The sequence below is a fragment of the Oncorhynchus gorbuscha genome, linkage group LG04, assembly GCF_021184085.1.
Source record: "Oncorhynchus gorbuscha isolate QuinsamMale2020 ecotype Even-year linkage group LG04, OgorEven_v1.0, whole genome shotgun sequence".
Taxonomy (NCBI): domain Eukaryota; kingdom Metazoa; phylum Chordata; class Actinopteri; order Salmoniformes; family Salmonidae; genus Oncorhynchus; species Oncorhynchus gorbuscha.
Genome location: NC_060176.1, coordinates 63826313 through 63842213, shown reverse-complemented (window position 1 = coordinate 63842213; position 15901 = coordinate 63826313). Strand labels below are relative to the sequence as shown.

Genomic DNA, 15901 nt, shown 5'->3' with positions numbered 1-15901 from the left:
GTCCTCCTTTAAAATGTTTTGTCTTGATTGGTTCAGCAATAGTTCTTATCCTTAAAATGAGGAAAAGCGTTTTCACAAATGAAATAGCTATGAAATAGAATAGCTCTAGGATAAAGTCATTTATTACAGAAATGTTAAAAGACAACAAGATCAACATATTTACAAAGCATCAAAACAGCCAATATGTTGGAAATGTGAACAGTCATTCTGGCATGACATAATATACAATAATAAAAGACTGTCCTTTACAACAATAGCTGCAGTGTCTCCAGTCAAGAATAGTTACAGGTGGAAACAGTATGCAACAAGTGACAATAAAACATTATTCAATTGAACTTTACATAATCAGCTTGCTGTTAAAAGCAGCCCTCTTATGACATGTCTCCCATTTCTAAGCAGCAACACCCTCAGTATCAATACATCCTCATCAGTTGCACCAACACAGAGTTACAAGCCATGGCGCATCACATGCCGTTCCAGGTCAGTGCTGTTCATGAGAGTCCGACCACAGAGCTCGCAGGAAAGTGCTTTCTCATTTCTGGTCACTGGAATTATCTTCAGGGTAGTGGAGGCATCTACAGGAATGATAACAGAATAAGAAGCAAAGTTAAACATCTGACAGGGAACCAGAAACAGTTTGATTAATTGGATGTCAATAGTTTCGTGTCAAAATTGACTTACCTTTTGGTGAAGATATGTTGCCATTTTCCTTGTCGTTTTCCTCCACCTCGTGATCTTGCTTCTCGCCACTCTTGGGGTTTTCTTCATATTTTTCATCCTGTTCAGACCCTTGCTCCGGTTTATTACCGCACTCAGGTTTTAGACAGTCAGTCTTCACTGCCTCCTCATTTTCCTGTGTTGCACCATGATTACTGTGCATTTCCTCTTTGCCCTCTTCATTTTCAAACACTGGCATCTTGTGATAGTTGCAGGCTTCATCTTTAAGCACTGACATCTCATGATATTGGATGTTTTGTTCTTCTATGTCCATCTCTCCAGGTTCTTGGTTCTCCTCCTCACAGTCCATTAAATGTTCCTCTACCTTCTCATGGGATTGCTTATATTGTCCCTCTTGGTTCTCGTTATCACTAAAATCCTGGAATTCACTGTTTTGGGCTGTGTTCTCTGCCACCTCCTTATCGCCATCTTTGTTCACCTCATCTTGTTGCCCTTGGGTCTCCTCACAGTCCATGAATTGTTCTCCCTCCCCGTTGACTCTGCTCAGTCTTGTTTCCAGTTCCTCCAGATGGACCTGTCCCACCAGCTCATGGTTCCTCACAACCTCCCGGAGAGAACACCACAAGGAAGATTACATATTTACATCAGCTACAGAAGGACAAATGACTCAACAGAGAAGACTAGATACATCAAGTCTTAAATCCTAAGGCACAGTCCTCTGTGCCTTAGGAGCTGTTCTCTGTTTAGAGCCACAGTCTAGTTAGCATGAGATTCATGATTGAGGGGGTGTAAGGAGAGTGTAGCTAGAACACTAACCTGGTGTTTATCGCACAGGTGTGCCTCCAACTCGCTCAGCTGTGTGCAGTCGAAGTAGCACAGTCTGCATTTGTATGGCTTGATATCGTCGTGCTTGAGCATGTGCAGTAGCAGTTTCTTGTCACTGGAACTGGTGAAGGTGCACTTGTGGCAGCGGAACACGATGCCCTCGAGATATCGTGACAGCTTCGGACGACACACCTCTATAGGGGCCACTGGCTGCTCTGTTTAAAAAAAATTAACAAACCAGGATCAGCAGTGTAAAGTCTGGGTGTGGTACTGACAAGTAGAAGACAGAATAAATGGTAGACAGCCATAAAAGGTGTCTAATGAGTGTAATGATGAATAAAGCATGGATTTATTTTAACAATACCACAAGAACACCTACCACGATGGAGGACAATGTGGTCGATCATGGAGTTTTTGTTTTTGGTGTGGTAAAGACAGAGAGGGCAGTGTAGCTCCTTAGGAGCTTCTGTTGGGCTACCGGCATGTGCCGTCTCTATGTGCATATCCAACTTTTTCCTAATGTAAGCATTCAGAGAAAAATATGGTACCACAAATTTGGCAATATATCATACGGAGGCTTAATAGATGGCAACAATTGAGACCAAGAAGCATTTGTACATCATTTAAAGAGTCAGTTAATGTAGCAATACTAGGTGTCACAAGTGCTTCTTGTTCAATCACTATTCTTTAGACATAGCAATAATATGTATACTAAGCAACAAATATGACACAGCAAAGGCAAGCATGGGCATTTGAGCAAATTCTTCTGGAAATAATATATTACCTGAAGCCTGTGAAAAATGAGCAGTCCTTGCACCTCACAAGCCTTTTCCCATTGTGGCGATTTATGTAGTGTCGACGCATACTCTTGATGTGTGTTGAGGTGTAGATACAAAACTCACAGACGAGTAAGCCATCTTGAGTGGTCCTGGTGGTCTGTGGGCTTGGAAGGCTGCTGGAGGCCTTGGCCTGAGCCACCTGCCTGTAGTGGTTGAGCTGCCTCTGGACATCTGGGGGCTCCGAGTATACTGGTTCTATAACGGAAAATACACTGGATATTAGTACCACATTACATTGACACTCAGCAGATGACTTCTCTGATTTACAGAAAGGTAGGGGAGGTGTTAATGGCAAAATACTCTTGAGGAGTATATATACAAGACATAATGCATTTTTAAAAAGTTGAGTTTGTATAGCTATACTGATTGTCTTGTCTGTATGCTGCATAACAAATTTTCATATTTTAGAGGAAGTGTTCGAATCATGAAGTTTAATAATTCAAATCCTAAACAATGAATGTAAAAGGGAACACTTGCTTTCAGTGAAGTCTGATTCCTCAGAATCAGACATTTGGTTGCCTTCTTGAGGTTCTAGCAGGTTCTGGGTCTCTTCAGCGGCCCTCAGGGTGTGTTCCTTGTTCTCGCTACCGGTCACGGAGGAAGGGAGGTTCTTGGATGGGTCCTGAGCTACTCCAGCAAGACAGATTAAAAAGCAAACAGGTTTAAGATGTTTTCCACAGCTTTTGTCATTTCGATTAACATTTCATACAGTATCAGATTCTGTCAAATTGACAGAGATACATTTTTTCTTAAGCCTTTGAAAAGTTGTAACAATGACAGTGTGCTGTAGCAGTAAGGTTGTCTCACCGCCATGTACTTTGAGCAGATGATTCTTCAAGAGGCTCAATATGGTAGTCCTGTAACGACAGAGCCCACAGTGGAAGGGTCTGATGGTCCCGGGTCGACGTCGAATATGGCGGTCAAACCTGAAGAGACAATAGCAGACATTTCACAAATTGATTTATCCAGTTGATTTATATACAAACAAGAAAGAATGTTGTATGGTGGAACCTAAGGTAACATTACAAGATTGATCACATACTATAAATACTCCCCTCTGAGTGGTTCAAGCTCTGAATGCTGATATATCAGACTGTATACCACGAGAATAACAAAACATATTTACTGCTCTAATTACATTGGTAAATAGTTTACAATAGCAATAAGGCACCGCAGGGGTTTGTGGTATATGGCCAATATACCACAGCTAAGGGCCGTATCCATGCACTCCGCGTTGGGTTGTGTTTAAGAACAGCCCTTAGCTGTGATATATTGGCCATATATCAAATCACCCCCCTTGGACCTTATTGCTTAAATATACAATAGAAATCTCTTCCTCTCACATCTGCTTCTGTTGATGAGGTACATTGTCCAGCCGTTTGAGCGCTGATGTAGCTGCATGGCTCCGCTCATGTGAGCGTAAACCTTTCAAAGACATGAAAGTTTGCCCGCAGTGGTTGCACTCCTCTCCTACTGACCCCCCCCCTGGTTCTGTTGTCGATGGGACAGGGGAAGGAGACACCAGTGGACCCATCCCTGTTGTAACAGATTCCACCTGTGTCACAATCCAATGACTGTCCGATTCTTCTGCTGTCAGAACCTCGGGCAGTTCTAGTCTTTCCTGCTGAAAGACAAAAATAAATGATTAAGGTTGAGGATCACATAGGCTACATAAAGGGCAAAATGCATAGGGTTACACTTTATTGCATTATGTGCCACTTACCTTAACAGGCTTGGTCTTTGGCGGTGGGTCACTGAGGCGTCGTTTCCTCTTCTGTCCATTTGTCAGCTTCTGAAACTCCTCACTATGATGGTCGAGATGGGAGCAGAGATCCGCACTGCCCTGGATTTGGAGGTTACAGTATCCACATCTGTAGAACTCTGTGCCATCCTCTGAATTCTTTGAAAGTATAGTGAAGTCTTGTGTGAAATCTTCATTGTGGAAATTGGTGTAGTGGATACTTAGCAGCAGATTTGAGTTGAAAGATAACTTCACGCATTTCTTGCATTTAACTGGACGCAATGCTTTGCCTTTCTCACATTGTGGATCAAATAATTTGCATACAGGTTTATGTTGCTGGGGATGACTTCTAGGCTTGGGGGGAGACTGCACTGTGTTATTCGGGCTAAGTTTGCTAGATTTGTGCTTGCTGGGAGAGACTCCTGGGTGGCAAATCGCATAATGGGAGACCAGGCCTTTTTCACTAAGACATTGGAAAAAACAGCGAGAACAGCTTATCTTCTCACCAGGTGATTTGGTTTCCTGACTCAAAGAAGCCTTATGGTCCGGTGAGTTTGGAAGAATGCGGTGAGGTCTGAATGCTGGAACAAAGTGGTTGGTGAAAGCAGCATTGCCATGTTGCCTCCTATAGTGGGCTGCAAGGTATTTACAAATCAAAGTTGTATACGAGCACAGTGCACACTTGTAGGAAAACTCTTTGTCCTCAATTGGAGCCACTGTACTGTGGTTAATGCGAAGATGACAGGCAAGGCCCTTTTTAGTGGCGCAAAGGTACTTGCAAAGGTGGCACTTGACTATGATGGATTTCCCATTTTTTAAAATGGCAGCCTGGGCAATTGAGGTCTGGGAGCCTCTGTATTTGGAGAGCAATTGTTTTTTAATGGCAGTGGATTGTTTCAAAGCTGGTTTGAATATATTTGCGGCAGATCGTTTGTGATCCATCTCATAGTGAGCCTTCAACTTCTTGAATTTTGCATGGATGACTGGACACATATTGCACCGGAAGCCTGCCAATCCCATCCGCTTACCCGATCGGACTTTCAGGCATTCATTTGGGTCAGTGAAGTGCACAATTTCTTGTTCAAGTCTCTCAGTTCTGGCTTTGACGGCTGGATGCCTCATCTGGCAGTGAGTTAGAACACCATGAGAGTGAGAGTTCACATACGGACAGATTGAACACTTGAATACCAATGTCCCCTCACTTGTACTAGGTTGCGCTTCAGGTTCACTTTCATAAGTTGATGTATCATATTCCGGATGTTTCTTACCACAATGAGTTAACATACCATGGAGGTTGTTGAACTCTCCGGAACAGACAGGGCACCTATATGTCTCGCTTGAACTCAAGGTTTCATGAACATCAAGCTGTTCATGGACCTCCGGTTCTTGGGTCTGCCTACTACTAATGACATCTAACACAGACCCATCTTCCTTGACAGACCATGGATGAACTGCATGGTAGTGGCTGCTTATACCCCCCATGGAAGTAGCCTTAAAGGGACACGCTCTGCATGGATAGACTTGTGTGTCACCTCCTCCGGTCTGAAAAGGTGAAGTGGTCTTTGGAACATCCCCAAACCTGAGGATAATCTGATCATGTTTTTCATTGTGTTCTGGGTTAGGCTTCGTCTTTTTAGATCGAGAAGTCTTAGGGCCGGCATGCAACCTCAGGATGATGGATTCAAGTCCAGTTTTTTTATCTGGATGACATTGCCGGTAGTGCCGGAGGAGTCCCTTCGCATCAGTATGTGAACAAGCACACCACTCACAGTGATAACCTTCCTGTAAATGGCCATCTTGGTAAGCCCAATGTATAATCGTAGTGATCGGGGCTTTCTCTTGGTGGTTATTCCTCAGATGTCTTTTCAAAAGATATATATGGGGAGTTGTATAAGAGCATTTGCGGCACTTCAAGGACCTGAGCAGTGCAGCTTTCAGCTTGCGAGATTGTGAGGCTTTCATGGAGGACTTGTTAGGCTGTTGCATTGTTGATTTTTTATTTGGGCCGGGAACAATCGCAGTACATCTGACAACCTGATCCGCAGTTCCCTTCAGATCACTATGTCTTAATTTTTGATGATTCAAAACCCCCCTAACTGTCGGATTGTCATAGTCACAATGCTGGCAGTAAAACAACTTTCTCTCTTCTTCTTGGGATGAGTTTAGCGAGTTTCTTCGTACTAGGTGGGATTTGCTCATTTGCCCCAAAACAGTAGCAGTATATTCAAGGATTTGCTTAGCAGTTGGCTTCATATCAAGGTGTCTTTTCCTTTTATGATTCAAAACCCCCATCACCGTTGAATTGCTATAGTTGCAAAGCTGACAGAAAAACACGTGTTCAACCTCGTCCTTCAAAAGAGGATGAGACAAGAGGTGAGGAGAGTTAGGCGAGTTCACTGCTTTTGGCTGAGATTTTTTAGTTTGCTCTCGGACGACAACAGTATGCCTTAAGATCTGCGCAGCGTTTGTTTCGAGATCACAATGCATTTTACTTTGATGATTAAAAATCCCCCTCACTGTGGGATTGTTATAGTCACAATATTGGCAGAAGAACTTATCTAACTCTTCTTGGACAACATCAGATGTTAAGAAAGAGGAGTTAGGAGATTTGCTAGTTTGGGACAAAATCATAGCGGTATATTCAAGGATTTGTTTAGCAGTTGCTTTAAGATCTGGGTGTCTTTTCCTTTGATGTTCCACAACCACCCTCATGGTTCGATTGCTATAGTTGCAAAGCTGACAGAATAACACAGCCTCTTCTGTCACAAGAGGATGAGGTAAGATGTGAGAAGACTTTGTCAAGTTGACTCCCTTAGACTTTTTGGATTCTTCGGTTTGCCCTCCAACCTCAGCAGTATGCCTGAAGATGTCGCCAGGTGTTGTTTGGAGTTCACTGTGTCTTCTCTTTTGATGATTCAACATTCCTCTCATTGAGGGATGCCCATAGTTGCAAAATTGGCAGAAAAACAAGTTACCTGCCTCATTTCCGATATCAGATGTGAGGAGAGAGGAGTCAAATCCAGCAGACTGAGGTTTATCTTTCTGACTACGAAGCTCAGATGTATATTGAAGGATCTGACTAGTTGATGTCTGAAGACAACGATGTCTTAATTTCTGATGATTCAAAACCCCTATAGCTCTGGGGTTGCCATAGTTGCAGTACTGGCAAAAAAACAAGTCAGCTATCTCGTTCTCAACAGTGGATTTGAGAGAAGAGTTTGATGAGTCAAATCCAGTAGACTGAAGCTTTTCACTTTGAACATGAGCCTCAGCAGTGTGCTTGATGACCTTATTAGCAGTCACCTTGAGATGACTCTGTCTTAACTTCTGATGATTCAAAACCCCTCTCAATTTGTGGTTGCTACGAATCGCAGCAGTATGTTTAATGATCCGTTCAGCAGTTGACTTACGAGCACTGTGTCTCAACTTCTGATGATTCATAACGCCTCTCACTGTGGGGTTGCAATAGCCACAAAACTGGCAGAAATACAAACTCTCATCTGCCTGCGAAACATTGGATATGGGAGGGGATGTGTTAGGAGACTTAACTTCTGGGAGTTTGAATGGCTTTATAACATGTTCCTGTGCTAAATCTTTTTGGAGGGGAGTGCTATGTGAGACTTTTCCTATGCCCTGTGACACTTTGCTTTGACAATGAACCTCCGCAGTATGGAAATGGATCTGTTCAACAGTAGCATTGAGATCACTGTGTCTTGACCTTTGGTGATTCAACACCCCCCTCACTGTGAGGTTGCCATAGTTGCAATGCTGGCAGAAAAACACGTTCTCTACATCATCCTGTGCAACATCGGGTTTAAAGGGGGACGTGTTGGGGGACTTTACTTCTGGGAGTTTGAATGGTTCCAAAACCATATTTTGAGGAGACGACTGTGTTTCGTCCTTAGCTTCCCTGGAAGTGGCAAGAGATTCTTGTTTTATGTCATCAATTGTCAATCCTGCCTTCGGATGGCTTTTTTGGAAGTGGGCAAGCACAACAACCACTGACTTATTGCTGAAGGCACAATGTTTGCAGTGGTACAGTTCCTCATCCACCCCCATGGAAGCAGAACATTCTTTTGGGGGTGTAGAGTTGATATGAACAGTTTCTTTACATGGGGTCAGAGACCTCTCAGGAGAGACAACCTCTGCATTCTTTAGGCTGGAGGTTTGCCCTAAATGTGATTTAGAGGGTTCGTCTTTAGAAGGCTTGGCAGTAAAACTGCAGTACATTAAAGGACTGCTCATTTTCAGTTTTGGATGTTTGTTTTTGTAATGGGGTTTCAAGTATTTGCCATTAGAAATGGTGAATGGACAGGCAAAGCACTTGTACACCAAATCAAGCTGATCTGATCGCATCATGAACACATCTGGAGCTTCTGGGTGATGATCCCTATAGTGCTTCTTGAGGTCATCAGCGGTGGCAAACTCAACAGGACACTCCAAGCAACGGAAGGTGGCAGTCCAATCATCTGGATTAATGATGTACTGAAAGTCATACCTGATGTATGGGTGCATTCTCTGGTAATGGGTGCTCAAACTGCGAGATGACCTGTGATTGTAGTCACAATGTTTGCAACGATAAAGTATTTTGTGTTTGTCCCTGCTTTCTCTATTTTCCAATTGATCGTGCTCATCTTTTTCAGTTCCTGAGGCATCTAGTTCAGTTCTCCAGGCATCCCCCTCCTCTTCATCCTCGCTAACCTCAAAGGTAAAAGCAGTGCCCCCTGACAGCTTGCTTTGGATGACTGTACTTTCAGGGCTCGTTTTGATCTTTTTCTTAGCAGGACTCAAAGCAGTGTCATCATGCATCCTCTTCTTGGTGGCATTAGCCAATGGCTCTGTTAGTGGCATTTCATTATACGTTTCAGATTTTGGATCCCGCTGTTCTGTCGCTGTTCCGTCCAGCAGACTTAGCCCCATGCTGTAAAAAAGGTAACTGTGCTCACTTCGCTGGTGAGTGTAAAGATCTTCTAGCCAAGTTGCAGAAAAGTTGCAGAGTGAGCAGCAGTGAGAGCCCTTCTGTTCACTTTCTGTATGAGATCTCTCTTCAGTTACTTTAGAGACACCTTTACCACCGTCGTGGTCATAGCTAAGGAAAGGCGCATGTGACACGAGGGTCACATCATGCGCACGTGATGGCCTTGAGAGGTTGGGCAACTTCAGTTGTGAGGAATTTAAAGATGACCCATGCGCAATTTTGAATTTGGAAATATTTTCAGAGGATCCCACTTGAGTTTTCAGGTTCTCCAGCAATAGACTAGAGCTAGGAATGTTTATGGTTTTTGAGGTAGACTTGGATTTGGGGAAATTCAGTCTCCCCACTTCCCCTTGTTTGCATTGGAGTCTTGACACATTGTGTTGGTTCTTATTCCCTGGCAGTGGCACTTTGACATTATGCAGCTTGCCCCTTAAATACAGTTTCTGTGTTTTCAGGGTCCTGCCCTTACCAGGACCCTTTACCGAAACCTTGTGATTTGTTCTTTCATGTTTGATAATAACAGGCCAACTGGAAGATGTAAACATACAATGCCGGCAAGAGAAACTCTCCTCTGAATTGTTGTAGAGAGTGCTACTGTGAGGTTGTGTGGAACTGTCTGAGGGATTAGAACTCCCATCATTTTGTGAAGGATCCACATCAACGCCATGCACCTTCTTCATGTGTTCCAGGAGGAAATATTTTGATTTGAATAGGAGGACACAATGTTTACACTGGAATGACTGACTTGGAGACATGGATTGTTGAGAGGCTGGTTGACCGTGGGTCATTTGATCAGACTTGTCGAGGTGCCCGGAATCTGTAGGTGTATAAAAGAGCTTTTAATCTATACAACTGCAGAATAATACATTTATCAGATATGAATTATTACATGTGCTATGTATCTAACTATTATCAGACCAACCAAGCTCCTAAAAAGGCAGGTGATAGAGTTCACCATTCTCCAGTTAACAACTTGTATTATGGGGTAGGCTGTTGGCAGAATTATTTTACAGAGTATACAAGTCAAAAATAAGAACAACAAGTCATACCTTCCTCCATCTCCCCTGGCTCTGCGAGTTTCTTGATCCCAGAACTTTACTGACAAATGGGAGAGAAACATATTGGGGAGCATAATAATTTCATGACATTGTCTCACATAACACAAGCAAAACCAGACTAAACATGCAAAATGCAAAAAAAAAACTGATAAAAGGAGAGACATTTACCAACTTCTCCACAACTAGGCGACTCCATAACTGATCCAAATGACTTAATAAGACAATAGGTGTAATTTATCTGAATAGGATTTAGACCTATAGCTGATCTGAATATAACATTTTTGCAGGAAGTACCACAAGTTCACTGTCATGTATACATTTAATAAATTGTAAGCACAGTTAGTCACACTGAAAAGTGTTGCTACACAAGTACAGTCACAGGTCGAGACTTAAAACGTATGGTTTGCTAGTGATATTCTTATAGTTCTGTCTCTGTGCACAATATCACATTCTCATTACTGAAAAAGTAGTGACTTTTAGCTTATCAACACACAATAATGGTGTCATTATAACCATAATCAACTGCATCTTAAGATGAGCTCTGAATGTCCTCTTGGAAAAGCACATAACTATTTTAATAGCCCAACTTTAAGACCTGAACAACCAAGACATAAGGTGACTCCAGAAAGGCAAGTGTAATGTAGGCAAAACACACTACATAGCCTAGGCCATATTTTACCATAGGCATACATTAATCCAACCAGCTATAATTGACTCCATGCATTCATAAACAAACACAAAATTAGAAAAGGAAAATTACTGAAGTAAATGTGGTGTGCTTGCTAGTCTTGAAGTATTTATGGTTGTGAAATAGTTGTGAGTGACAGCAGTAATCAAATCAAATGAATTTATTATATAGCCCTTCGTACATCAGCTGATATCTCAAAGTGCTGTACAGAAACCCAGCCTAAAACCCCAAACTAGAGGTCGACCACATTAATCAGAATGGCCGATTAATTAGGGCAAATTTAAAGTTCATAACAATCGGAAATCGGTATTTTTGGGCGCCGATTTCTGATTATAAAAAATAAAAAACGTTATACCTTAATTTAACTAGGCAAGTCAGTTAAGAACACATTCTTATTTTCAATGAAGGCCTAGGAACTGTGGGTTAACTGCCTTGTTTAGGGGCAGAACAATAGATTTTCACCATGTCAGGTCAGGGGTTCCAATCTTGCAACCGCACAGTAAACTTGCACTCCACGAGTAGCCTTCCTGTTAAGCGAATGCAGTAGAAGCCAAGGTAAATTGCTAGCTATCATTAAACTTATCTTATAAAAAAACAATCAATCATAATAACTACTAATCCAGTTTAGCAGGCAATATTAGCCAGGTGAAATTGTAATTTCTCTTGCGTTCAGGGTATATGCAACAGTTTGGGCTGCCTGGCTCACTGCGAACTAATTTGCCAGAATTTTACGTAATTATGACATACATTGAAGGTTGTGCAATGTAACAAGAATATTTAGACTTAGGGATGCCACCCGTTAGATAAAATACAGAATGTTTCCGTATTTAATTGAAATAAACATTGTTTTTTTCTCGAAATGATAGTTTCCGGATTCAATCATATTAATGACCAAAGGCTCGTATTGCTGTGTTATAATTAAGTCTATGATTTGATAGAGCAGTCTGACTGAGCAGCAGCACGCCCGTAATCATTCATTATAACAGCACTTTTGTGCGTTTTGCCAGCAGCTCTTCGAAAGCACATCGCTGTTTATGACTTCAAGCCTATCAGCCTAATGGCTGGTGTAACCAATGTGAAATAGCTAGCTAGTTAGCTGGGTGTGCGCCAATATTGTTTCAAACGTCACTCGCTTTTAGATTTGGGGTAGTTATTCCCCCTGCGCTGCAACGGCCCCGGCTTTGTGGAGCGATGGGTAACGATGCTTCGAGTGTGGCTGTTGTCGATGTGTTCCTGGTTCGAGCCCAGGTAGGGGCGAGGAGAGGGACGGAAGCTATACTGTTACACTGGCAATACCATAGTGCCTATAAGAACATCCAATAGTTAAAGTTATATGAAATACAAATGGTATAGAGAGAAATAGTCCTATAAATACTATTTTAACTACAACCTAAAACCTCTTACCTTGGAATATTGAAGTCTCATGTTAAAAGGAACCACCAACTTTCATATGTTTTCATGTTCTGAGCAAGGAACTTAAACGTTAGGTTTTTTTTTTACATGGCACATATTACTTTCTTCTCCAAAACTTTGTTTTTGCATTATTTAAACCAAATTGAACATGTTTCATTATTTATTTGAGGCTAAATTGATTTTATTGATGTTTTATATTAAGTTAAAATAAGTGTTAATTCAGTATTGTTGTAATTGTCATTATTACAAATAAATAAAATTTCCATATGGTGTGCATGCTAGTTTGTGATGGGTCGATTGATAGGATAGCACGAACATGATAAAGTTGGTTTGGTGTCTCTAGCTTGAACAGTTCAAGAGTTACTGTTGGTAAGTTATTTTATGCTAAATGTATATAGTTAATAAAAACCTTAAATAATTTGAAGTTAGGATAGCCTGAATGTTTTAAAGTTGGTCTTGTAGCTTAATTGGAGCAGGACCATTTTAAATAGCTACCACTGTATTACTGTGATTCTAACACGGAACCCAAACCGGCTGCGCGCATGCGCTGTCGTGCTTAAATTAATTTTGTCCCCCTACACCAAGCACGATCACGAAACGCAGGTCCAAATATAGACATTAATTTGGGGACAGGTCGAGAAGCATTAAACATTTATGGCAATTTAGCTAGTTAGCTTGCACTTGCTAGCTAATTTGTCCAATTTAGCTAGCTTGCTGTTGCTAGCTAATTTGTCCTGGGATATAAACATTGAGTTGTTATTTTACCTGAAATGCACAAGGTCCTCTACTCCGACAATTAATCCACACATAAAATGGTCAACCGAATCGTTGCAAGTCATATCTCCTCCTTCCAGGCATATTTAATCTTTGAAATTAAATGGTGATTGGAATCTAAACTTTCATAGTATTACCACGACGACCGGCAACAAAGTTCGTCTTTCAATCACCCACGTGGGTATAACTAATGAGTAGATGACACATGGGTACCTGCTTCTATAAACCAATGAGATGGGAGAGGCAGAACTTGCAGCGCGATCCGTGTCAGATATAGAAAGGACTTCTATTTTAGCCCCTGGCAATGCAGATGCTCGTTGACGCAATAATTGAATAACATACATTTCTAAATGTATTTTGCAGCGCACGTGATGTTAATTTTAGCAAATTTAAAACCGTTATAGTTAAAAAGTATAAAGAATCTGAATGCAAGCAATCTAATTTGGGTCAGTCTGAACATCTCAATGTTGGTTTGGTGTTGATAGCTTAAACGTGTAAGTGGAGATGCGTGCCAAAATGTTCCCCATGTAAGTCTATGGCCCTTTTATTGCCATTGAAATGCATTGGGAGCGCATTTAAATATTGTTCTAGTACAAAAAGTATGAATGCTATCAAAAATAATTTCTTAAACAATTTAAGTTGGGGCTGTCTGCACATTTGAAAGTTGGTTTCGTGCTTTTAGCTGATAGGGTTAGAGTTGGTATTTGTTCTAATATGTAAATTTACATTTGAAAGCTGGTTTATCCACATTTGTATAGTTGAAAAGTTACTGTTGGTGGGTTATTTTATGCTAATTTATGCACATTTGTATAGTTATAGTTGATCAAAGTTTAGGATTTAGTTGGGTCAGTCTGAACATCTCAATGTTAGTTTGGCATTGATAGCTGAAATGGTGTATTTGTCAAATCCAAATACTTCCCATTCAAGCCTATGGAGTGTTTATTAATATGTGTAATGTTTGTAGTTCAGAAAGTACAAATGTTATCAACATTCTTGCATGCAAACAATCTATAATGGGTCAGTCTGAACATTTCAAAGTTGATCGTTTAAATAGTGTAGGAGGAGATACACCTAAATGTCCTAAATGTTCCGATGTAAATCTATGGCACATTTATTGCCATTGAAATATATTGGGAACACATTTACATTTTGTTGTAGTTAAAAAAGTATTCATGCTATCAAAAATATTTTTGTCAGTCTGCACATTTGGAAATTGGTTTTGCGTTAATAACTAAAGCCGTTATTAAGGGCTTGAGCGAGCAGAATAAATCGAATAATAATATGAGTATGTAAGAAATCTAGAGTTGTGTATTGCTTTGCAATCACACCTAAGTGGCCACAGTGTGTCTTCAGACATTGCATGTTTATAAGCCTCGTCCTCAGATCGAAGAGGACCACAAAATGATTAACCACAAAATGTCAGTTGATCTTTCCTTTGAAATCCTCAACCCAGCAATAGATCAAAGGATAAGACACTTCAGCACACAATCCGTTACATGCGAGACAACACCTCTGAAATTGTGAACTAGAATATTTGGACATTTGCAGCCTTATACTAGAATGGGTAATTCGCTTAAACACAACAGTATTAGCAAGGTAGCCAAAGCTTGAGCTGAGCTCTGGCTGCATTGACATAATATATCTAGATTGTCTCTTAAATGCAACCTCTGATAACTGCACATATTTACCAAATAACACTTGCTGCATTTACTAGAATCAAACTTGTGAACAATAAAGTTTACACCATTTCGGTCCCAGCTCTGTCACTTGTCGAACAGGAACTAAAATTGCAAGGGGAGTGGAATCGGAACCCCCTTTGCCTTTCTATTGATCCAGTTCAGAAATATGAAAAATGTTACGAAGCAAAAACTACAAAACCTGTCCCGCAATGAACATTTACAAAGACGTTTATGGAATAGATTGAATAGCTTACTCACGTTTCCACAGAGAATCGGTGAGACTCAGACTAGTTTTCGATTCCTCAATGTGTTAGCTCTGTAGTCGATGTTCGTCGCCATTTTTTCCTGCTCCTACAACAACCTCATGTGTCCTCTTCCGTCTGAGAACCAGCAACGCCGGCGTCGAGGGGCTACACATAAAACAATTTAGCAGTCACGATAGTGCCAGGGGGTGGCGTGCAGTGCAAATAAATCTGTCAATCAACGATAAAGATAAAGCCAAAGACAGTACAATCATGAAGATAGGCAGAAACTGCTTCTCCAATAGAAATCCCCGATAACGCTTGTAGGCGATGTCATGGCGACGTTGCCTAGCTAAGCGCATGCGTTAAAACGGTCTCTCACGCCGAACTGCGCATGTGCATGCCGTCAAAATCAAAGACACACCTTCGAAGGAAAGTTTTTCTGACGAAAATAAAAACGTGTCAGTTTGCCACTTTCACTTGTTTGGAGTAATAATATGTTCAACTACTTAAAACATTGGCTCAAATCTAGGTTGTGTCTTTAGATTTTGAGAAAATTAACAATTAAGGAAACTTCTCTCATTGGGTGCATTGGAGTGGATCACTTTTGTCAAGTTGTTGACCATCATTACAGCCTTTCAAAGTGTGTTGCATTATGATTATAAAACATTTCCGACATGTCAACCACATGAACTTTACTGAAATCATTTGATCAAAGGTCATGCAGTTTTTGATGAAGTCACCTTCACGTAGCTGCAGTTTCTTGATTTCAAGCCAGCAGTCTTTGTGAATGAGAAACTTCCCTCCTTCTCGGAGTCGTGCAATGCTGTTGTTGAGATGAACTTCTCTTGTCCTTTGAACACTTCCGCAAGCACTGTGGCCGTCTCAGTAATAAAAGCATTGACATACAGAGTGTGCTCTGCTTCCGATGATACATTTCCCGCTTTGTGGGGGACTGAAACCCCTTACAATGACACTAACGGTAT

General features: G+C 41.2%; 1 protein-coding gene across 3 annotated transcripts; it reads right to left on the bottom strand.

Moving 5' to 3' along the window:
- Window positions 1-104: 104 nt before the first annotated feature.
- On the bottom strand, window positions 105-15241 carry LOC124034476 (zinc finger protein 462-like). 3 transcript variants are annotated; one of them, XM_046347728.1, is made up of 11 exons: window positions 14932-15241; window positions 10111-10159; window positions 4066-9878; window positions 3686-3966; window positions 3150-3268; window positions 2820-2969; window positions 2288-2537; window positions 1883-2019; window positions 1495-1718; window positions 682-1282; window positions 105-575 (listed from the first exon to the last, which is right to left on the bottom strand). In XM_046347728.1, exons 2-11 carry the CDS (start codon window positions 10118-10120, stop codon window positions 448-450), a joined length of 7713 nt encoding a protein of 2570 aa, XP_046203684.1. In that variant the 5' UTR covers window positions 10121-10159; window positions 14932-15241; the 3' UTR covers window positions 105-447. The 3 variants fall into 3 exon arrangements, with proteins under 3 accessions (XP_046203684.1, XP_046203686.1, XP_046203685.1); XM_046347730.1 differs by having other exon boundaries at window positions 3686-3963; XM_046347729.1 differs by having other exon boundaries at window positions 10111-10154.
- Window positions 15242-15901: the final 660 nt, after the last annotated feature.